Raw genomic sequence first — 22,778 nt, 5'->3', positions numbered from 1 at the left:
ACTCAAGTCACAGCTCAGTGTGAGTTGGCAAGGAGGCTCTTGCTTCACCCAGTCATTCAAGGGTGAAATTTTGTGACTTTGCTCACCTCTAGGTGCTTGGAGCCTTCTCCATTTGACCAGTAGAGGGTATGAGAGATTGAGGATCAAGACAAGGAGGTTTGTCTGGGCCAAACCTAGAAGTGGCCCCAAACATTTCTGTTCATGTTTTAGGACTCAGTCATATGGTTACACCTTACTAGAACAAATCCTGGGAAATTTAGTCTAATTGTGTGCTCAGGAAGAGGAGAATGTGGATATAGGTGAGCACTGGCAGTCTATACAAATAATAATTAGAAAGGCTTAATAGAAGAGGAGGGATTTTTCCTGGATCTTTTAGAGAAGAAAGTGAGATTTGTAATAGGTTACTCAGCCTGCCTTTAGGTGGCCTTATTTCAAGAGGAAGGATGAAGAACTTAAAAAGCCTGCAAACATTGTTAATACAAATTGCACATTTGTCCCACTAGCCACTGCCTTTACTGTAAGCCATTTGGTAATGACCTTGGGCATGCCATCTAGCTACTATAGACCTCCACTTCCTCACTTATAAATATTCTTCATAGGGATGTGGTGAAGTTTAAACAAGACTGGGCATACAAAGTGCTTAGCACAGGGTCTGGCCCAGAGTAAACATTCAGTAAGAGTTATTATTACTGATAATGTTAATATGTATGGCCCCAGAGCTAAATACTTGCTAGCTGTTCATTTATTTGTCATCTTTCCTAAAGGACTGCTTAGAGTAGCAAAGAATGACTTGACTGAGTATGTTTATATGAATTTTAGAATTCCAAAACCCCGGTTCAGTAATAGGAGATTAGTGTTCCCCAGGCAGAATATTGGGGGAGAAACCCTCTCTGTCCCCCAAGGCTGGCATCCTCCCATTCAACTCCACAGACTTTTTATTGTTCTATGACGAGGACAACAGTAGTATTGGGCCGTGATTTACCTCTCCTCTCTTCTTCCCAGAACTTTCTCAGTGTTGAACTCTCTCCGTGAGTTTATCAGGGAAGAGTGAGGGTAAATGTCAGAACAGCTACTTTTTGCTCAGGCCTAACTGCAAGTTCTTAGCAAGGCAAGAACATCCCACCCAGGCCCATGTTAACTTGAGTGGATGGGTAGCTGTCAGAGCCTGTGGTTCCTTTAACTTAATTCTGTTCAGCAAACATTTATTAACAGCCCTGGGGATACAAGGTTGAAACGTTGCAGACCCTGCTTCTAAGAAACCGACATAGGAAGGGTGAGTTTCTTGGAAGGTAGGAAGGAAGGAATTCAAGGTGGTGAGAAGAGCAGGTGTGGAGGAATAGAGGTAGGAATTGCTGTGGGGCGGCAGTGGAAGGAACGGTACAAGCTCAGCTTGAGTGTGCAGCTGCCTCAGGTCTGCCCCTAATCGGCCTCTCCTCGCAAGCCTCAGTTTTCTCTCTTTTAAAGGAGTGGAGTAAAAGTTCTGACATCATAGACCTGGGACGATTAAGTGAGATGATATGTGTAAAGGGTTTACTATGTGTTAATAGTACTGGGCACATAGTAAGTGCTTAGTACATGTCAGCTGCTACTATTGTTATTGTTTTTGTGTGCTTCTGTAAATCGACTTGTAAACCCACTGCCTTGCCCAAGGATTTTGTGCAGGCAAATTAGAGAACTACTGGGAATTTTATTATATTTTTGGTTCTCTCTTAAGGCTACTGGTGAAAGAGTGTACTGTAGTCACAACTAATGGAAAAATGGCCTGCTGACCCCTGAGCTAAAAGGATAGAGAGCCCAGTTAATCTCAGTGAAATCTGGGAGAGTTAGGGCTTGAGATGGGAGAGCCGTGAGACTTAAATGGCAAAGGGAGGGAGGGATGGCTATGTTGAACCCTTTGGAGAGAGAAGAGGGGCTGAATGTGTGTGGATATGTAGAAGTTGTCAGAAAATGGAGCCTCCTTTTTTTTCTTTTAATTTATTTTATTTTATTTATTTATTTTTGGCTGCTTTGAGTCTTCGTTGCTGCGTGCGGGCTTTCTCTAGTTGCGGTGAGCAGGGGCTACTCTTTGTTGCGGTGTGCGGGCTTCTCATTGCGGTGGCTTCTCTTGTTGGAGAGTACGGGCTCTAGGCGCGTGTGCTTCAGTAGTTGTGGTGCACGGGCTCAGTAGTTGTGGCTCATGGGCTCTAGAGTGCAGGCTCAGTAGTTTTGGTGCACAGGCTTAGTTGCTCCGCAGCATGTGGGATCTTCCCGGACCAGGGCTCCAATCCGTGTCCCCTGCATGGGCAGGCAGATTCTTAACCACTGTGCCACCAGGGAAGCCCTGGAGGCTCCTTTTAAAATGTTAAGACTGGGCTTCCCTGGTGGCGCAGTGGTTGGGAGTCCGCCTGCCAATGCGGGGGACACGGGTTCGAGCCCTGGCCTGGGAGGATCCCACATGCCACGGAGCAACTGAGCCTGCGCTCTAGAGCCTGTGCTCTGCAACAAGGGAGACCAAGACAATGAGAAGCCCGCGTACCGCAGCGGGGAGTGGCCCCTGCTTGCCTCAACTAGAGAAGGCCCATGAGCAGCAACGGAGACCCAGTACAGCCAAAAATAAAAACAAATTAATAAATAAATTAAAAAAAATGTTAAGACTTTGCGTGAGGAGTTTCACGGAGGGTCAGGAAAGCCCATGACTGACTGCAGGTACTAAAACGTATCCCTGAAACCTAGGCCAGAGGTTCTGGAGTTCTTCCTAGTAACTGGCTTCAGCTCCCTCTTTACTGGTTATGTTTTCAAACTCTTTTTTGGTGTTCAGTGGAGTGACCCTTAGAGCAGTAGGTGCAAAAACTTGACAGTATCTGTGGGAGACTTATTCCAGTACTGCACTGTGGACCCTCCAGTCCCATGGTATCCATGGGTTCTGCATCCACGGTTTCAACCAACTACAGACTGTAAACATAGTGCCCCACCAGATGAGTGATGGTTGAATCCACAGATGTGGAACCTGTGGATAGGAGGGCCAACTTTATAGAGTTTCATTATTAAATTTGCTTTGCCAGGGAGAAAACCAGTTAGGGTGAAAGCAAGGTGGAACTTGGGTGGGAAGAGAGTGAATAAACTAGGGACACTGTCAAATCACATTTTTGGAGAATATGCCTACAGTTGACAATGTAACCTGTTTTAAAAATTTTGGTTTGTGGTTTTTCATTTGGGAGAAGAGACTTAGGAAAATGACAAAGGCTCAGTGTCACAAGCTTGGCTGTCTACAGGAGACAGGCCTGGAAGGAAAATAAGTGATGTGGCCAAGCTGCGTACTTTGGGAAGTACATGCCCACTGACAAGAGGTAGCCCACGACGCGGCATCAGCCAGTTATCCCCATGTGGGAAAGCCGGCCTCAGTGGCCAAATTTTTGGACCTTCAAAGAGAAAGTGGAAATACGGAATTTTAAGTGAATCTTTCTAACTTTTAAATATTAGCAACAAATTCCCTTTTTCTCCCCCTAAGATCACCAAGCAAACAGACAAAAAAGTGAACTATTTTAGGCCCATGTTCTTTGTTTGCAGTGAGAGTCAAAGAGTGGAGAGAAAAATGTGTAACCTGGGAGTTAGGCAGCTCAAAGGAATACGCTCCTGGTTCTGGGGCTCGTGAGGCACAGAACCTGGTAGGGGGCACGTGCTCCACACGTTTTCGTTGAATAAATAAACCGGCTGGGGTAAACTTCTCTAGAGAGATGGAGAGAGGAGTCCGCCTTCCCTCACCTCCAGCTTAGAAGATAGAATCAAGTCAAAACCTGTGTCGCCCTCCTTGTTGGGCCCACCTTTCTAGCCCTTTCTCTTCCCTTTCACAGCCTGTGCAAGCACCTGAGGTGCATTCTCACACTGCAGCTCCGTGGTTTGCCTAGAATTTAAGAAAGTTTAGGAAATAGAAAGTGTATACTGCTATGCTTAAAAACAGGACCAACTCAGTTTAGCCTGTATTTTCCTTCCTCTATCATGATTAGTGCTTAATTTTGATAGACTCAATTATGTAACAAGAAGTGATCCAGATTATGCCATAAATTGCAACAAGGGTCTCAGAGTCTTAAAAGGACATAGAAATGTTACTCCTGGAAAATAAGTCATTTTCTTTGTTAAAGTTGATACAACAGTGCCCATGTAACTGTGGGCTTTTCCCTGTTTAAAGTTAATGAGAGGATTTTTCTGAACCCTTGGGCATTCCACAGGATCTTCTTTTATATCAAATTCTGCTGATATCTGCCCTTTTATTTATTTATTTATTTATTTATTTTTCAGTACAGAAGTTTTACTGTCTTGAGCAAGATTATTTTTGTTGCGGTTATCAGAAATCAATTCCTAAAAATTCAAGCTCTGATTAGGGGGGGCCATTTACCCTTCAGGTCCAGAGGATTCTTAAAACCCTGCAGAAGGATGTGCTTGGGTCCTCTGGGAGACTATACGTGGGACAGGAAAGCCCTAGAACCCCCTGGGCAGAAACTGTTTCCCTTTCTGTCCTGTGGGGCTTCAGGGCCTCCTGGGGCTGATGTACTCTGAGCAGCATGTTCATTCGTGTCAGTCTTTGCTGACTGGCTTTTTCCTAGAGACTGAGAGCACATGGGGGAGCTTGCAGCGTAGACCAGAGTAGACCCTCTTCGTCCCAATTTCTAGTGCTCAGGAGAACCAGTTGAATGTCTCAGTTTGGGTCATGTGTCCAGCTTTCACCAAAACAAGAGAGGAGTTTGGAGTTTCATAGTACAAGCATTACTTGGCATTGGGTTATATGGTGCTTACAAAAAGGGTCACCATGGGCTAGGCAGCTACTCTAGAAGAAAGCCATCTTTTACAAGCTCCATCCTCCACCCCCCAACCAAAAATTTAAAAAAAGAGTAAATAAATTAAATTTATGCCTGTCAGGACTTTGGAGAACATTCAAATTAGGTCTTTTCTTTCTTCTTGTTTCCATCTCCTCTCCCACCTCTAATGGGTTGCCATTTAAAAAATCTTTTAAAAAATTGTGTTTGTTGAATGCTTGTTACATAGTAGGTGGTGAATGAGTAAAAGCTATCAAGTTTTATGTTTCTGTTGTTAGAAAATGTTCTCCAGTCTTCCTTTTAAATTATTTCTTTCTCTTCGCAAAACAAAATTAAGTTGCTGTTTAGGCAGTTTGGTATACTGGAAAGGGAACTAAATAGCACCAAAGGCCTCCATTCTGGTTCCAGTTTCAAACCATTTATTTTCTGGGTTATCTTGAGCAAATTACGACCTTCTCTCAGTTTGTTTCCTCACTAGTAAAATGGAGATCATAAATAACAGCTCTTTTGAGCACAGTGTTATTGTGAAGATAAAATGAAAGAATATATACAAATGTGTGATAGTTGTTTTTTTCCTACTAAAGAAAGATTTCTGACCCCTATTCTAAGTAGAAAAGTTACTATTTTTAAATGTTTATTTTTAGTAACTGCCACTACCATTTTTCTCTAAGAATAGGGTTTCTCTTAAAGCATTTTTACAGTATTCAGGCTAGTAAACGGTGAATTCTTTTAATGGCAAACACTATCTTGGGGGAGATTTCATAGCACTCTGATGACTTCCTTGGATACTTTGGAGATATAGCTGAAGTGTTCTGATGGAAAACTGAAAACTAGCTTGACTTAGAGAAGTAGGGTCAAGCACACATGATGCCGGTGTTGTTGTATCTGCATCTCCAGCCTACCTTGAAGGAATCACCGTCGTCAAAGAGGTGGTTATCTGTAACATAACATCTTTATTGGCTGCCTGTATCCTGGGAATTTGTAGCTTTCTTTGAGTGATTTTGCATAGCCGTAAAATGTTTAGAATGCAAAGAAATGAATTTTGGCTCAGGACAGACATGTTAAACAAGATAGTGGCTTTTATTGGAAATAAGGCAGAAAAGGAACACTGAAATGGAAATCAGAGAAAATTTTTAAAAGATAGAAGACTGGGAAGCAATTAGAAATCTGAGAAAGAGAAACAGCTGGCTTATAAAGATTGTAGGAATGATTACTTTACTGAATGATTACACTGCTGAGTAACATTTTGTGGGTGAATAAAACAGACTGTTTAAAAAAGGGAGAGGGGAAGGATATGATCCAGGAATAACTTAAAAGCCAATAAAGGTAATTATGAAAAAATGTTCAAACATGGAATTCAAACATAGAATTTCAGCCACTGACTTTGGAAGATGCTTTATTGGCACCTCAAACCATAGAAATATTTGCCGTCTTAGAGTACGTGATAATAAATAAAAGTTGAGCAAAGCCTTGGTGTATAGCCAGTGAGGATTATAGGAAGAGAAGTGTATTACTAGTGAATTTTTCATATGAAATCAGCCTGCCTTGTGCTTTATATACTTGGACAGCATCTGTTCCATAGCTGTCTCATTGTACATATTTGCTGTTTTCTCCCTCCTGCTGCATGTCAAACTCGAAAACCAGCTTAATTTCTAACTCTGGTTTGTTAATCTCCAATCCCTTAATTCCACAACTCAGTGCTCTTCCCCAGATTAATTTGAGTAGTACCCACATTCTACTTGAAATATGTATGAAGGCATATGTACAGAAATATGCAGATAAGGGAACGGGTAATTTCTTTGTGTTTTTTTAGGAAGATGGTTTAATTGAGTTTTTGTTTCCTGTTTGTACTATTATGAATTGCTTTTATAAACTGCTGAATGATAAAGGACAGAGAGAGCTTTCCAAATAATATTCTCACTCAGTGTGTTATGTGTGGGTTAAAATCTGTGATTCTGACAGGTTTCATAGGAGCAGGCTTTCTGAATAGCCATTTTAAAAATTAAGTGAAAACTCACTAGTGGCAGATTACACACAATGATTTTAAGCCCCAGGAGGCTGACTCTATGTACATATTGAATAGTTGTTTGTTCTTAGTTTATTGTATAAATATAGCCAATTAAGTTCATTGTAAAAAAAAATTGAATTGCATTTGTCGTCAAATTGGTAAAGTGACTCGAATATTAACACTTCGACATTTTAAACACATATAATTTTGGGACATCTGGCAACTAATGAGACTGTAGATTTCTGATTAATTTTATACATTGTTTCATCGCTTTGCCCCTTTTTTTGTAGGTCTGAACAAAATTAAGGAGGAGCTTCTACAATCACAGCAGATGAAGATCCACTGGTAAATCGATCCGGATTTTTGGCCTGCCCTCCAAAGAAAAGGTAACTGGTTCTTTCAACATAGCACAGCTGAGTAAATGCTGCAGTGCCTCTGATTATAATGGAGTTTGAGTTTTACCAAAGGATGATAATTTTTTAAATTTAAGGTATCTGAGTAAGGTCTCCAATTTTAAGCATTGGATCGTTGAATATGATCTTATTAATATGAAATGACAGTGAATTTTAGAGTACAGTATTTTTAGATGTTTGTCCAAATAAAATCTGCTAAATAACCTTCCCTCCCCCAAATTCATTAAAATTTTTGGAATACTTTGGAGATAGGAACCCACACCGCCTGCCCACCACCACCCCCCCGCCCCCCCCCGCAACCCAATCCATATTCACCTTTTCCTGTGAAGTTGTCTAAAGATGTGCTCTTGCACTTTTGTCCTGTTCCACTTTCCCAAGCTCCTGTTTTCTTCTCTCTCCAAGCAATGTAGACCCAGCTGCTGAGGGCAGGGGAGATCGTAAGGAAATTGTAAAACAGACCGGAGAACTTCAGGTGCACTTTCTGGGCCCAGTGCCTTTGCCCAGCCTGCCGGCTCTGCTCGTGAGCAGTCCCAGATCATTATAAAAATAGCAGTCACCATTGATTGAGTTCCTCACTACATACTCACTATTTTCATTTACTATTTGGGGAGGAGGGTGGTAAGTATCATATAATGTGAAAAAGAAGAAAAATTTCTGAAGGTGTTTTTATTTAAAAAAAAAAAAAGATGCCTCCTCCCATCTACTCTTGAAAGGAATGAGAGGGGCTTCCAAGTTAAGATGCAGTTTAAGATGAGTCATTGAAGGATAAAACTGAACAGAATCCAAACAGGAAAGACCAAAGGAGTTTCAGCCTCTGAAATTGATCAACTTACATATTTAGGCAACAAATGCAATGCCTCAGTCAGGTTTTAGGCATCTGTAGCAAAGATGGAAACATTTTGGACAACATGAACATGCATGTGCAAAGATAACATTTTGACTGTGACCAAACAGAAACAGGAGCTTGTAGAAGGATGTAGCAGTTTTGTTAAGATGTTTAGAAGAACAGGACTGGGCAGCTCTGAAGTCTCCACCTTCAAAACAGGCCCTTAAAATTTTCCAGCCCAAAGCTGAAAGGCCAGCAATGTAGAGGTATCTTTCAGTGATCATCAGAGTCATCACCAAGGATGGCATTCACCGTGGAATGTCTGGAAAGTGCCAGAGAAGCAAGAAGCAGGGCTTTCCTAGATGGTGGTCAGCAACTGGCAGTGGTGGGGTATGAGGGAGTGGGAGGTGAAGGTAGAGAGGAAACACATTGAACAGAAATATGCCAAAGGACCTCTTCAGTCCATAGCTGTTTACTGAGCTTCTGCTACGTGCAGAAGGATTATCCTTGAGGAGGAAAAGAGAAGAATAGGAGGTGATTTTGACAGACTATAATTATGACTTACCCTTTTTGAATACTGTTCCGATGAAAAGTCAAGTATAATAGGATACCAGGAAGCCAGTGACAAGGGGGGTAAAGAAGTATCGCAACTCAAGACTGCAGAGATCAGACATGTGGAGGAATGAAATGGACCAGGTGGAACTATGAGAAACTGTTAAATTCATGACTAATCTCAAAGGGCTTACCTTTTCAGTGCCAGCTGATCTCAGTCCCAAAATCCATTTAACAGATATTAATGGAGTGCCTACTTATATGCTGTGCTCTTCCAGGCACTGGGCATTAATTAGTAAATCAAAGGGACAAAGTCCCTGCCATTGTGGCACTTACCTTTTAATAAGAAGAAACAGATAGTAGGTAGCAAATGTAATAAGTAAGTACATTGATTTGACTTCTGTTTTAATAAAACCACTCTGGCCACTATATTGAGATAGGATATAGAGGGCAAGGGTAAAAGCAGTGAAAGCAGTTAAACTGTGGTTATTGAAATAACCCAGACCTTTCAAAATTTTAAGGGAACTGAAATCTTAACTTTAATGACTTTTCCTGATTTTTTTCAAAGTTAGCAATTTAAGAAAACAGTTTGAGTCCACCTAAATAAGTCGGTGGGATTCTGCCATGTGGTGACAGTTTGCTACCTTGGGTATAGAAGTGATAAAGGAAGTCAGAAAAAGGTGAGGATTTTGGGCCAGGCTAAGTTGGGAAAGGTCAGAGTTGACTTGAAACTCACGTGAAAGCTTGATTTTGATTAGCACATGAAGCTGAAGGAAGGGAAAAGATAATGGCATGTAACTAGTCACAGTAGCAAAAAGGTGGAAAGAACCCAAACGTCCATCACCTGATGAATGGATAAACAAACTGGTATATCCACACAGTGGAATTTTATTCAGCCATAAAGTAGAAAAAATTACAGATACATGCTCCAACGTGGGTGAACCTCGAAAACCTGGCTAACGGAAAGAAGCCAGACACAAGAGGTCACATACTGTATGGTTTCAACATTGTGAAATATCCAAAATAGGCAAATCTATTGAGAAAGAAAACAGATGTGGTTTCTAGGGGCTGTGGGAGGGATGGGAGACGGGGAGTGACTGCTTAACAGGTACAGGGTTTCCTTTCGGGGTGATGAAATGTTCTGGAACAAAATAGTGATGATGATTGCACCACATTGTAGTGTACTAAATGTCACTAAGTTGTATACTTTAAAATGGTGAATTCTATGTTATGTGAATTTTACCTCAAATAAAAAAAAAGGATGGCATGTGGAGAAGTATTTGAAGGATGTGTATTTTATGTCTTGTTTAGCTGGAGTGGAGTCTTTGTAAGGGGGCGTGATGGATGATAAAACTAGAAAAGAAGGATGTTGAGTCAGATAGTGAAAGTTGTTGGCTGCCAGGCAAGCAGTTTAGACTCTCTTCTGTTAGCAGCTGTAAAACATAGCAGTGTGTACTCCCTAAGTAAGAAGGAAACTGAAGAGAGGTTAGTGCTTTGGGAATCGCAGCCTCTGGGATTCAAAGCAAAGCAAGCGGCCTCTGGCTTTATCAATCTGTGCTATTGCTGCTCACCTTGTGGAATTTTATGATAATCTCATGGAAGTCGCAAACAAATTTAATTTAGAGTTTCTTCATCTTTTAAAGAATATGCTTATTATAGTTCCTGATTATAAATGTTTGTTATTAAAAAAATTAGGTAACTGTGAGGTGATTGATATGTCAACTAACCTTATCGTGGTAATTGTTTTGAGACATATATATATATCTCCATATCTATATATCTCTCTCAAGTATCTCAAATCATCACATTGTATACCGTAAACATATACAATCTTATGTGTCAATTATATTTCAGTAAAACTGGAAAAAATTTAAACATTATATAAACCCTAATAAAAAGCATAATAATTACATTCCTTCCTTCTCTAGTACCCATAAGTCCAGAGCTATCTAGACTATTGTCTATGAAGAGACTTATCGTCATCATCATTATTACATTTTCACAAAAACAGGCACATATGCATAGTATTTTGTATGTCACTTTAAAAAAACTTACATCTTGGCTGTCTTTCTACTTCTTTCTTTTGGATTGCTACATTACATGCTAGACTTTCATTTGTAAAACAAACAAAAAAATTGAAAAGCAAATGCCATTTACCTCTATTACGAAGAAAATGAGGTGTCATAAAATGTAAAAGTAGCTAACACTTAATGAGCCCTAAGTATTTGCCAGGCGCTCTTCTAAGCATATTAATTCACTCACTCCTTGTAACAACCTGATGAGGTAGATACTGTTTTGATCCTCCTTTTACAGAGAAGCTAACTGAGGCAGAGACAAAATGTGTCCTATTATGGTCCATGGTTAGGCAGTAGCAGAAATGGGCTCCAGGACCAGCTTCCGCTCCAACTGATGGTTGTTAGGAGGGACCTTGTGGCCAATGGTGTGAGATCACAGAGATTTTTCAAGAGAAGTCAATCTGGAATTTTGTGTGAAATTTTCCAGATTTTAATGTTGGCTTTTAAAAAAAATAGCTTTATTGAGATAAAATTTAAATGCCACAAACTTACCACTTTAATCAATTTTAGTATATTGACCATGTTGTGCAGACAACACCTCTATCTAGGTCTAAAACATTTTTATCACCCCCAAAGGAAACATAGTTTCTATTAACCAGTCGCTTTCCATCCTCCCCTCTCACCAAACCCTGGAAGCCGCTGCTCTGCTTTGTTTCTGTGAATTTGCCTATTTTGGGTATTTCACATAAATGAAATCATATAATACGTGGCCTCTTGTTCCTGGCTTCTTTTACTTAGCTTGTTTTTGAGGTTCATCCATATTGTAGCATGTATCAGTACTTCATTCCTTTGAATGGGTGAATAATACTCTATTGTGTGGCTATACCACATTTTACTTAGCTATTCTTCAGTTGATGGACACTTGGGTTGCTTCCACCTGTTGGCTTTGTGAACAATGCCATTATGAACAGTGGTATACAAGTATCTCTTGGAGTCCCTGCTTTCAGTTCTTTGAGTGTATACCTAGAAGTGGAATTGCTGGATCATATTGTAATTGTTTGTTTAACCTTTCGAAAGACTGTCAAACTGTTTTCCACAGGGGCTGCACCATTTTACATTCCCATCAACAATGTAGAAGGATTCCAATTCCTCCACATCCTTACCAACACTTGTCATTTTCTGTTTTTGTTTGTTTTTATTTCCTTACTAGCCATCCTAGTGGGTGTGGAGTGGTATCTCATTGTGGTTTTGATTTGTACTTCTCTAATGACAAATGATGTTGAGCATCTTTTCAGGTGCTTGTTGGTCATTTGTATTACCTCCTTTGGAGAAATGTCTATTGAGATCCTTTGCCCATTGCAAAAATTGGATTCTTTGTCTTTTATTGTTGCTGTCGGAGCTCTTTATACATTCTAGATATGAGTCCCTTATCAGATACTGGATTTGCAGAAATTTTCTCCATTCTCTGGGTTCTTTTCACTTCCTTTAGGGTGTCCTTTGAAGCACAAAAGTTTAATGATTTTGATGAAGTCCAATTTATCTATTTGGCCCTGTTTTGTGAGAAATACTTGGTAAGTTGGATTCCAGCCTTCTAATCATCCACCTGTGCTTGCTGCTGTGCTGCCACTTCCCCCAGAAACCATTTGGAAAAATCCTAATGTTTTGTGAAGATCCCTGTTTCCGGAAGTGGAGGCGAGAAGCTCTAGAAAGCAGCAAAGATAGATTTCCTACCAGTAGTGGTTTTGTTTTGATTCACCTTTTCGGCTCCTGAAGTTCCTTCACTTTCGAGCAGTTTGGTGGAGAGGGGGATGCAGTAGAAAGTGGAGAAGAAGATCATGGTCTCTGGGTCCTGCAGATTTTATGTCAAAAGAGAGGTTTAAATAGGCTAAAATAAAAGGTCAAAACTTTGCCGTGAGTCATAGGTGGTGCCGTTTAAAATCAGAGAGGCCATGGGAGTGAAGTAATTGTGTGTTTCTGGGAAGAAAGGTTTAGGGACCCTGAAATCTGGAGAGTCATTTGGGCTCAGGTCTCACCCTTTGTATGAGAAAATATGTGTTTAGGTTGGGGGTTGAATATAGGGAACTGTATTCATTCATAGTCATTCATTCACATGTTAGTGAAATGTAGTAAAATCTGCATGCCATCTGTCTTTACCAAGAGATGGAAGGTTTTATTTTAGAGGTGGAAAGGGGTTGCAAGCCTTTGTGGAACAGTCTGCCTTTGGGGAAGCAGTAGAAACCCAGATGGGTTCCTGGATCAGGGTGTACACAAAGAATGTGGAAAAGTTAGGTGGACTGTGTTTGCTAGATGTGTGTCTTTACTTAGGACTGGAACTTTGCTGCAGAAAGGGGGAAGAAAAAGCTGTGTTGTTCCTTCCTTCTTGTACTAACACACCTATACTGTTAGCCCTAGAGTTCAGCCCTAAGGTATTTTGCTGACCAGCTTGGGGACCTGGACACTGCATATCTTATGGTTTGTGATGAGGTGGGTTCCATGTTCCAAATGACACCCTTCTGTTGGAGTGCAAACTGTTAATCCTTGGGAGACTAAGCATATATCTCATTACCACCTTGATTTCAGGGCATATACTCTTAACCCGAGTCCAGGAAGTCCAATTTAGATTTAGATGTAGAAGTGGGGATGAGTTCCTATGAGCTTAGTGTGAGAGATCAGGAAAGATTTTGTTAAGGAAATGGAACTTGAGGGGCAACGTGACTGAACACTAGGATTTCAGCCAAGGGGTGGGGGAAGTATTACAGATGGCGTGGCCTGTATGAACAGAGGCTCGAGAGCTGGGATCTGGAGGGGGAGCATATTCAAAGCTATGAATTGGTCATTTGGGCTGGACTATAGAGTACCTGCAAGAGGGAACACTGTAGATGTGGTGGAGCTGAGCCTGGGGCCAACTGGAGAGGGCCTGGAGTGCTAGCAGAAACGTTTTCATCGAGTTCAGTGGTCAGTGCTGAGCCCCTGAAAGTGTTAGAGCAAAGGACTGACAACCTAACGCCATGCCTTACCCTGCAAGAACCATCTGCTAGCGTATCGTGGCTAGGTTAGCGTTGGGGCTTCTTATGTGACAGGCATGGCGCTGGCAACGATAGCTCTAGGGTAGGGGACTGTTGCACTATTAACTTTCTTAATATTCCTCACAAAGTAGATACTCCCATTTGACATCATATTTATTCTTTTATTTTATTTGGACTTTGTTGGGTCTTTGTTGCTGCGCGGGCCTTCTCTGGTCGCGGCGAGCAGGGTCTACTCTTCATTGCGGTGCATGGGCTTCTCACTGCGGTTGCTTCTCTTGTTGTGGAGCACGGCCCCTAGAGCTCGCAGGATTCAGTACTAGCAGTGCGTGGGCTCAGTAGTTGTGGCTCGTGGGCTCGAGAGTGCAGGCTCAGTAGTGGTGGCGCACGGGCTTAGTTGCTCCGTGGCATGTGGGATCTTCCTGGACAAGGGATCGAACCTGTGTCCACTGCATTGGCAGGCGGATTCTTAACCACTGCGCCACCAGGGAAGTCCCACATCATTTTATAAATGAGGAAACAGGCACAGAGAAGTCAAAATTTCCCCAGAGTTATACAGTAAATAAGTGGTAGAACTGGGATTCACCCTGGGCACATTGGCTCTAGAACACCTGTTCTTAACTGCTGGGCCCATAAGATGGTAATACTTACCATCACTTCAGTGAAAGCCGATTGGTACAAAGGTGACTTAGGGAATTATTTTTAACAGTGTGTTCAATCTTTGCATTTTAGTGCATCTGAGGCAGTGCGCTAGAACTATGACTACACAGTCAGCCGCTTTTTATAGCTAAATGTTAGTCCATTTAGCTATTTTTTCCATTCCTTTCCTATAACTTCATCCTCTTTTTTAAAAAAACTCTTTAACCTGAAGGCTTTAAATGAAGATTTTAAATGAAATTTGTCAATTGTTCAAAATTACAGGCCGGTATTAAATTCCTAGAAACATTTGGGCCTTTCTTCAGTTTAAAGTTACATGTTAATACCTTTTTATATGGGTATTGTTAAATTTTCTCTCTTTTCAAGCGGTTTGCTATTACTGGTGAATGATTCTTTGGGAGAATTGTACGTAGCTACACACATATGATTAAGAAAACAAACCAAAAATTCAAAGCTTTGAACTTTTGGGCAAATGACACAGTTTATAGAATGACTATGCATACAGGTTAAGCCTTTAAAAAGATAATTACCTTCATCTTTTAGTCTCCACTTTTGCAACTCTCCTTATTATTCCTAATTTCGCAGTTGATTGTCAGCAATTCTAGCCACTGTGCTGATGAGTTAAATTTCTTCCCCTCTTCTCCCCCTTCTGGAATACTGATGTATTTATAACAGGCTGTAAGGTCTTTCACTAGAGGGAGCACAGTTAAAGAGGGGCCTTGCCTGCCATACCCCTTATGCAGAAGAGAGCCCTGGCTCTGTCTCCAGAAGAAAGAAGGAAAGAGAGAGGTGTGGTCAGAGGACGGAGAGAGGATATGAACAAAGGCACAGCCAATTTTAGGAGGAGATAATGCAACCCAAGGCAACGCATTCCTAATTTAGTGGTTCCAAGTTTCTTTTTACCCAAATGACTGCAATCCTTTGGGGTTGATAATGGAGAATCTCTGTTATCAACCCTGTAATTTGCACACATAAATATACTGTAGTTGCTGGTTTTCAAATTTATTAAAATGTTGTATTGGGACTGGTTGTTCTTTCCAAATAAAAAGGCTGGTTGTGTGGGGTCTTGCATCTTAGGCAAGTTTTGGACAGTTTCAGCCATTTTACATTAAACCGAATTTAAAGATTTTGTTATTGCTGTTGCTGTTGTTTTGTTTTGTTTTGCATTTAGTGATGTCTTTGGCCTTTGAACAAAGCATTTTACAAGTGAATCTGCTGTGCAAAGAATCCTTTTTGTAAAGAGAGACCTTGTTACCCTGGCACCTACTGGGAACATCCCTAAATTTGGATGGTGAAGTAAGGCCACCTTTTAAATACATCCCTGAAAGGGATGAAATACTCAGAACTTGGCAGCGTTTCACTTCTGACGGCCTAGTTCTTAAGCCACATACAGTCTAATTGGTGGTGACAGCTTTTTCCATAAGAGCATTTTGATTAAAATTAAATTAAAAAATTAAAAAATTTCCCCTACTTCTTATTCTTCTCACATTCTCAGTGAAATTACTATGTTGTGTTTACTCTGGTGCCTAGCAGAGTGCCTGGTATGTGGTAGGCGAGCAGGAACGGTTTGATAAATTGAATCCTCATTACTCAAACCTTACAAAACATATCATTTATCTGTACAGACAGATGCTGAAGATCTTCAGAACTATAGGACATCATCAGAAGTACACCGGTAGGAGAACTGATTGATAGCATACAAGGAATGCTATTACATGAAAATAATTATAGTAAATGAATGTAAACTGTATTGTTCATGTTTTAAAATACTTTTTGGGTGCAGAGGAGGGGTGTTTAGGTTTAGAAGTCATCAGGTTCTTTATTATAGAACCAAGTGTTTGAGTTTCTGTTGTACTCTTGTTTATAGAGAGTGCCCTTTGTATAAGAACACTTTTTAAATGTTGCCCAGATTTGAGTATCAGACAACTGTACTGTCTCAGCTAGCAGTTTTGGCTTTTGTTGGTGACTCATTCAAACGGTTGAGAAACCCAAACCAACTATGGATATCAGAAACTGCATGTTCTGGAAGGGGTTAGGACTTTCTCATGGGTGAAGAGAATGTAGTAAAATGCATTCGCTGCAGCAGAAGAGAATTGGTAGGGAGATGGCCAGGAATTGCCTGTCATTCTCTTGGTGCTCACATCTTCTTCAACTTGGTAATACATTTCTTAGATGAGAATAGATCTGAATTGCTCCGTGTGATATAAGATACTTGTTTATAGTGCTTGTTTTGTGTTATTTTGTACTTTCCATGGATCTTTTTATGCAATCCTCAGAAACCTGGCTTTATCTCTGTTTTACAGATTAGGAAACTGAGGTCCAAGTAAATTAGGTAACTTGCTTACGTTACACAGTTTGTAAGTGAAAGACCCAGTATATGAACCCAGAAAAAATTCACAGGGACTGGCTCCAGAGCCCTCCCTCATTTTCCTTATCTGTAAATAGTAATACAACTCCTACCCTACACAATTGAGAATATTAATAAGAGATAATGCAAAAAGGTACCTACAGCAATGCTTGGCACCTAGTAGGTGCCCAATAATTGATAGCTGCTATTAGTAACAATTTCTCTTAATAACTATCATAATACTAAGAGGATGTTTAGTATTTTTTATTCTAAGCCCTGTCGTGTTTTCTTTATTAAACCAATCAAAAAATGGGGGGAAAAGGTATGAAACAAGAATAAGGACAGAAGTTGAAGTATTATAAATTGCCATATTGACCCCCATTGGCTTGAAGTCGTATTAGTGAATCTTGAAGTATTTTCACATGTAAAAAGGGGGAAATCAAGCAGTGTCTTGAGGAAGTAGGACTGTACTTCATGTTTGCCATTCTTCCCCTCATTTTCATTCTCACTCTCTACTCTCAGGGATCAGAAGGGCTGTACTCAATAGGCAAGCTGTCTTTTGTACCTATATAGCTGGGTGGCCCTAAGCTTTTCTTTTTAATGGCAGCTCCAAATGCCATAAAATTCAAATTTTTGTTTCCCTTAAATGTAGAATTAGAAAATTCAAAACAATTCATAAATTGTGTACTTTAATCTCGGAAAACCAAAAAGTTAGGTGTTTTTATGTATTTCTGTAATTCTACAGATTTTTCAGTGATTTGGATGAAAAATTGAAGGTCTGCATTGGTGACATCCAAGATTGAGGGCCCTGGTTAAGAGTTAGGAACCTTATTACTAAGGGAATTATGTTTTACCTATGCATTTTTTTTTCTCATTGATGCTCTTATGTAGGAAGTTAAAGCTTTAGAAATACGGTTTTTAATCCTACCAATCATTTCTACCATTTTTGTTTATTCTGTTTTTTTCTGCTTCTTAGATAAGGACAGGAAGCATCCCTAGTTTCGGGGAACTTTTGTTTGCATGCAATCCAGGAAAAAATGTACGCACTTATTTCTAAACATTTAAAAAATAAATTCATTTATATGTGTGAATATATATTTTATTTTTAATTTCTTTCACTAAAGCCTTTAAATTTTGAACCCAAAACAAGCACTTGCTACAGGAGCCCTGCATTGAGTTTAGGTTGCCATAACATTTCCTTATTTTTACTCTTCTTTTTAAACATTTTTGTGTTTCTGAGAGTTGGACTTTGTTTCTTTAGCAGAGAAGTTGGCCACCTCTATGACGCCAGATTTCTAGATAAAAAACCTGAATAATCCCGCTTTTTCCCCACCTGACACACGTGCCTCAGGAGTGCCGATATTACTGCTATGTGAAACATGATGATTAAAATCATTGTTTCATGTCTCAGGCTGCAGATTTTCACATGTTTGAAGGAAGAGTAACGATAAGAACACTTAATCGAAAGTGCTTGATGTGGTCTGCTACTGTTTCAAATATTTCAGGTGCTTTAGTTAATTAAGTAGCCCTTTATCATCTTTACCCATCACTTGAGCAAAAGCTTTGCGCGCAGTCTGTGTGTTGGTGAGGGGTGCTAAGTTTTGTGGGCCAATGCTTAATTTAGTGAACAATATCTAACAAAAAACAGTATTTTCGAGGAATGCTGTACCTAAACCTAAACCTTAGGTTCCCTCCCTGCCCAGGCAAAGACAATCATAAAGAGGGAGACCAACGGCTTGAATTAAAACTAAACTAGATTGGGGGTGGTGGTGCGGGACGAATGAATCACTTCCAGGAGCATTGGAAAGGGAAATAAAGAAATTTGGGGTAGTGTCTCCAAAACAGGTAAATGGATTCGCCTCGGTCTCTCTCTCCTCCACTCCATTTTACACTGATTTCATGGTCTCCTCTTTGCTGGACGAGCTCAAATACCCCGGGAGCACGCTGTGACCTCCCGTGGTGGGCTTAGGGCCGACACCTGGGGCTGCACCTGGGCCGCATTTCCTCGCCTGCCAGTGGTTTCCTCCACGCCAGGCTTCCGCTCGGCGGCGGTTTCCCATTCATGCTTTTGACAGCCGCGCGGCCGCCCGCGAGCGGAGATCCAAGTGCTCCCTGAACCGGCCCCTGCGCCCCAGGTCGGACCCCGGGCGGGAAGGCCCTACGGCGACGCCGCCCGCTGGTGCTCCGGGGCCAGCCGGCCGGCTTCTCCATAGGTGGCTGCGTTTCCGACTTCGCCCTGGCTCCACTCCGGGGGCTTGACGCGCAAACTTCGCCGGAGCGAGCTGAGAGGGTGGGACCGGCGAGGGGGAGGAGGCGGCGGGAGGCGCCTCCGCTTAAGGGAGCCGGCCGGGAGCCGCCGCTCGGACGGACGCGCGGACGGAAGGGAGGAGCGGGGCCGCCGGGCCCGGCCCGGGGATGCGAGCGGCCTCAGGGTGGGCAGCCCGAGGGCCGGGGGTGCGTCTTGGGCCTCCGCGGCGGGGCGCTGGGCTGGGGCGGAGGCAGCTCGGGGCGCCGGCCTCCGCGCCGGCTCTCCGCGGCGGAGGCAGGCTGGGGACCCTGCGCCGCGGTGGCGGGTCGCCGGCGCTTGTCCCCTCCCCCGAGGGGCGCCGGAGTCGAAAGCGAAAGCGAGCCCGCGCAGCGGACTTTGCGCTTGGGGCGGGGGGTGGCCCGGGAGGAGACGAACTGGGGGGCTGGGCGGCTGGGGGCGCTGTCAGCGCGCCCCACCCGGCCCGCGGGCCGCGCACGCCGCCGGAACTCCCCGGCGCCTCCTTAAAAGCGGCCCCCGCGCGACTCTTTCCCCCCTTTTTTTTGTTACATTGTAGGAGCGGAAAGAATGTCGGAGCGGGCCGCGGATGACGTCAGGGGGGAGCCGCGCCGAGCGGCGGCGGCGGCGGGCGGAGCAGCGGCCGCGGCTGCCCGGCAGCAGCAGCAGCAGCAACAGCAGGCTCCGCAGCCCCAGCGGCAGCCGCCGCCGCCGCCGTCGCGGCGCCTACGGCCGGAGGACGGCGGCCCCGGGGCCGCCTCCACCTCGGCCGCCACCGCAATGGCGACCGTCGGGGAGCGCCGGCCCCTGCCCAGTCCCGAAGCGATGCTGGGACAGTCGTGGAATCTGTGGGTCGAAGCTTCCAAACTTCCTGGGAAAGACGGTGAGTGTCCACGCCTTCCTCTTCCCCACCCCCGCTCCGCTCCCCCACACCCTCTCCCCCGTCGTCTGACCCTTCTCCCCTCCCCCGTCCCGTGACCCGCCCCCTCGGGGGGTTAGAGATGCTATCGCTCGGTTGGGGAACGCGGAGGTGCCCGCACCTTCTCCGTGCGTGCGTGAGCGTGCGTCACACTCCCGGCCACTGACCTGCCTCTCCCCTCCTCCTGTGTGTGTGTATCTCCTAGGGACGGAATTGGACGAAAGTTTCAAGGAGTTTGGGAAAAACCGCGAAGTCATGGGGCTCTGTCGCGAAGGTGAGTCCAGCCCCCTGAAGGAGTTTGTGCAAGGCTAGGGGAAGTATCCCGGCCGGCTAACCAGGGCGGGAGCTCGAGCCCACCTGACCCGCTCCGCCCCCGCACGCGAGGATGCTGTCTGAGGAAGAAGGGGGAGGACTGCGCGTTTGGAAAATCCCGTTTCCGGGGGCTTCCTGTAACGGGGAGCGTCAGGAACCCTTCAGTGGAGGCCTGGCTGGGTGCAGTTTGAGCGGCGCTCGGTGATGAGCGCTGGGGAGCAGCAGTGATTTTAACCCAGATCCCTTCAGGTCTGACCCCCTTATGGAGAAACAAGAGGAGTGGAGGAATTCTTAGCTCCCGAAAGCTTTTTCACGAATGTTTTAGGGGGCTCTGAAAAGGAAACCTTGCCACCTGAAATTTATTGCCGACAATCAAAATGAATTTTGAACTTTAAAAAAGGTGACACTTTACCTGTGCAGCCTATTTCTAGGGGATTTAAGTTACAGAGTTTCATCAAAAGGATCATCACAACTGAGGAGCTCTTGGTCGGATTTCTTTTTTCTTTTTTCTTTTTTTTGAGCTGCCAAAATCAGCGAGGCGGTGGGGGTGAAGAATTTTATGTGGTGAAACAAGCCTTTAGTGCTCTTAGCTAGTGAAATCAGAGTCTTATTATTGGTCAGTTTTTTTAATAAAACTGGTAGAAGGGTACTCTAGGGAAATAACTGTAGTTAAAAGTGTGCCTCCAAATGAAAGGTCAGGTATCTAGGAACTGTCAGACCTTTACTTCAGATTTTCTTTGTCTGTGAATAGTCACCTTTGCTGTCTAATGCCTCTGCTAGGCCCTGGCACACTGTGGTCAGAAAGGACTTCTGAAGCCCAGTCAATTTTAGGTTCAGTTCAAGCGATTCCTTCAGTAGCAGTATGGACAAGGACTTGAGTGAGCTTTGGTATCCAAAATACTGAGTTTATATTCCCAGTGCAATTTTAATTCTCAGTGTGACCATGTATTTTGGTATAGTTATTGTCAGGGGCCCAAGAATAGGTACAACTTTGGCAAGTGGAATATTTTAAAGTCCAGAGTTGGCCCATTGTTGTTCTGTCTCCACAGTTCTTGTTTTTAGTGCCTGTGTTGCCTCCACGTTCACTGTTTTGGTTTTTTTGAACTGGCCATTTGTTGGCCTCTTGGCACTAGGAGGAAGAGTAATACCAGTGGCAGCTCTCTGAGAGCTTCCAATTGGAACAGATTAGAGAGCAAATTAGTTGATTTCTGAGAATGAGAATTGCTGTTTGAGACCGAAGGAAAGAGGGAAAGCACAAGACTTGCTGGCAGTGTTGCAATAGGAAAAATCAGTTGTTAGTCCGGTTTTAGTGTTGAATTGGCAGCCCGCCTGGGCTTAAAAAAATTAAAATCACTAGGTGGTAACTCACAGGAAGCAGTTGGAGTAGAGCTTTAGAGGACCTGACCCGCTCCTGTTCTTAGTTTCTTTCTCTGGGTGTGGATGCATTTCTCATAAAGGGTTTCTAAATCTGTGTGAATACAGGGTGCTAATTATTGGTAATTCCCCTATAGAGGATGAGTAAGTGTATTAGTGTTTCACTGGGCAACTTGGTCTGGATTGAGACCCAACCAAATTTAGTTGCCTGGACCCACTTTTTGCTGTATTTATTATTTTCAGCTGGGACATAGTCATGAGTGGATTTTACCAAGAAGATCTAGGACCTCTTAATTACTTTATTTAGGCACAAAGCGTTCATAGATTATTTGGTTGTGTGTGTTTCTGACCTATCAAATTATTTGACTGTTAGAGGTGCCATTTTTTTGTAAGCTGCTCTAATCATTCAGAGGATGCTGAAGCAGCCAGGATGGCTGAACTCTGCCTGCCTGTTTTGAGTAGAGACTGAAGTTTTTCAACTCAGTCAATTCTTGATTCATTTGTGACTTTGTGGATTTTCTGGGACAGTTTAAAAATCCAAGCATAAGGATGTTCAGCACCTAGCACAGTGGGCCTTTGTTTTTCTAACAAATAGTTCATGTCAGGCTGTTTAAGAAATGAAGATACATTTTTAAACTATCAAATTATTAGACAGTTATCCTTTGTCTTTGGTTGAGATTATCTCCTACCAAGAAAACGTGTTTTGGAATTCAATTTATACTAATTCCTCTTGTCAACAAAGTTAAATTGGAAAGAAATATGTAGATAAATTGATAACATGAATGAAGCACTCAGTCAGAAACTCCTCATCTTGGAGGATATTTAGGAATATTGGCCAGACGTTTTGAATTCTCCAGTTCACAATTGTGCATCTAAGAGTTGGAAACCTGGGTATAAGATTAAGTTGCTTAATGTTGCATTTCACCTTTCAGAATTTAGCTTTCCCCTTTGTAAAAGGAGATGATAACACCTACTTCCCATGGTTGTTATAAGGGTTGACATTAAATTAGATTATGGAAAATGACTTTACACATACTAATCCTTTTCAACCCTTTTAAATGCTGGTAATCTTAGACCTGATCTCCTAATTTGCTATTTGTCAAGGTCAGAGGTTTTTAACCTGGGGCTTGAATGGGCTTCAGGGGGTCATAGTTCCCCTGAAATTGTATGCAAAATAGTATGTATGTCCACTTTCAGGACAAGTGTTCCCAGCTTCTCTTGGATTCTCAAGGATTCTTCACATATCTCTACCCCCAAAATTCAAAACTGCTAAGCTAGG

The 22,778-nt window shown here is 42.7% G+C and overlaps 1 protein-coding gene across 7 annotated transcripts in view; it reads left to right on the top strand.

Annotated features, from left to right (window-relative positions):
- Positions 1-22,778, top strand: part of ATXN7 (ataxin 7) — a 131,277-nt gene that overhangs the window by 21,319 nt on the left and 87,180 nt on the right. For 3 of the 7 annotated variants that reach the window (XM_081246308.1, XM_081246309.1, XM_081246310.1), the window contains exons 2-4: positions 7,089-7,184; positions 19,454-19,777; positions 20,019-20,087. In XM_081246308.1, coding sequence (XP_081102434.1) covers positions 19,465-19,777; positions 20,019-20,087 — 382 coding nt within the window. In that variant the 5' untranslated portion in view covers positions 7,089-7,184; positions 19,454-19,464. Of the gene's footprint in view, positions 1-7,088; positions 7,185-15,916; positions 15,960-18,955; positions 19,086-19,453; positions 19,778-20,018; positions 20,088-22,778 lie in introns of those variants that run through there. The other 4 variants (XM_081246307.1, XM_081246313.1, XM_081246311.1 and 1 more) reach the window with 4 other exon arrangements.

This window comes from Mesoplodon bidens, assembly GCF_964165515.1.
Source record: "Mesoplodon bidens genome assembly, chromosome: 10".
Classification (NCBI taxonomy): Eukaryota; Metazoa; Chordata; class Mammalia; order Artiodactyla; family Ziphiidae; genus Mesoplodon; species Mesoplodon bidens.
This window is presented reverse-complemented; position numbering and strand designations above follow the sequence as displayed.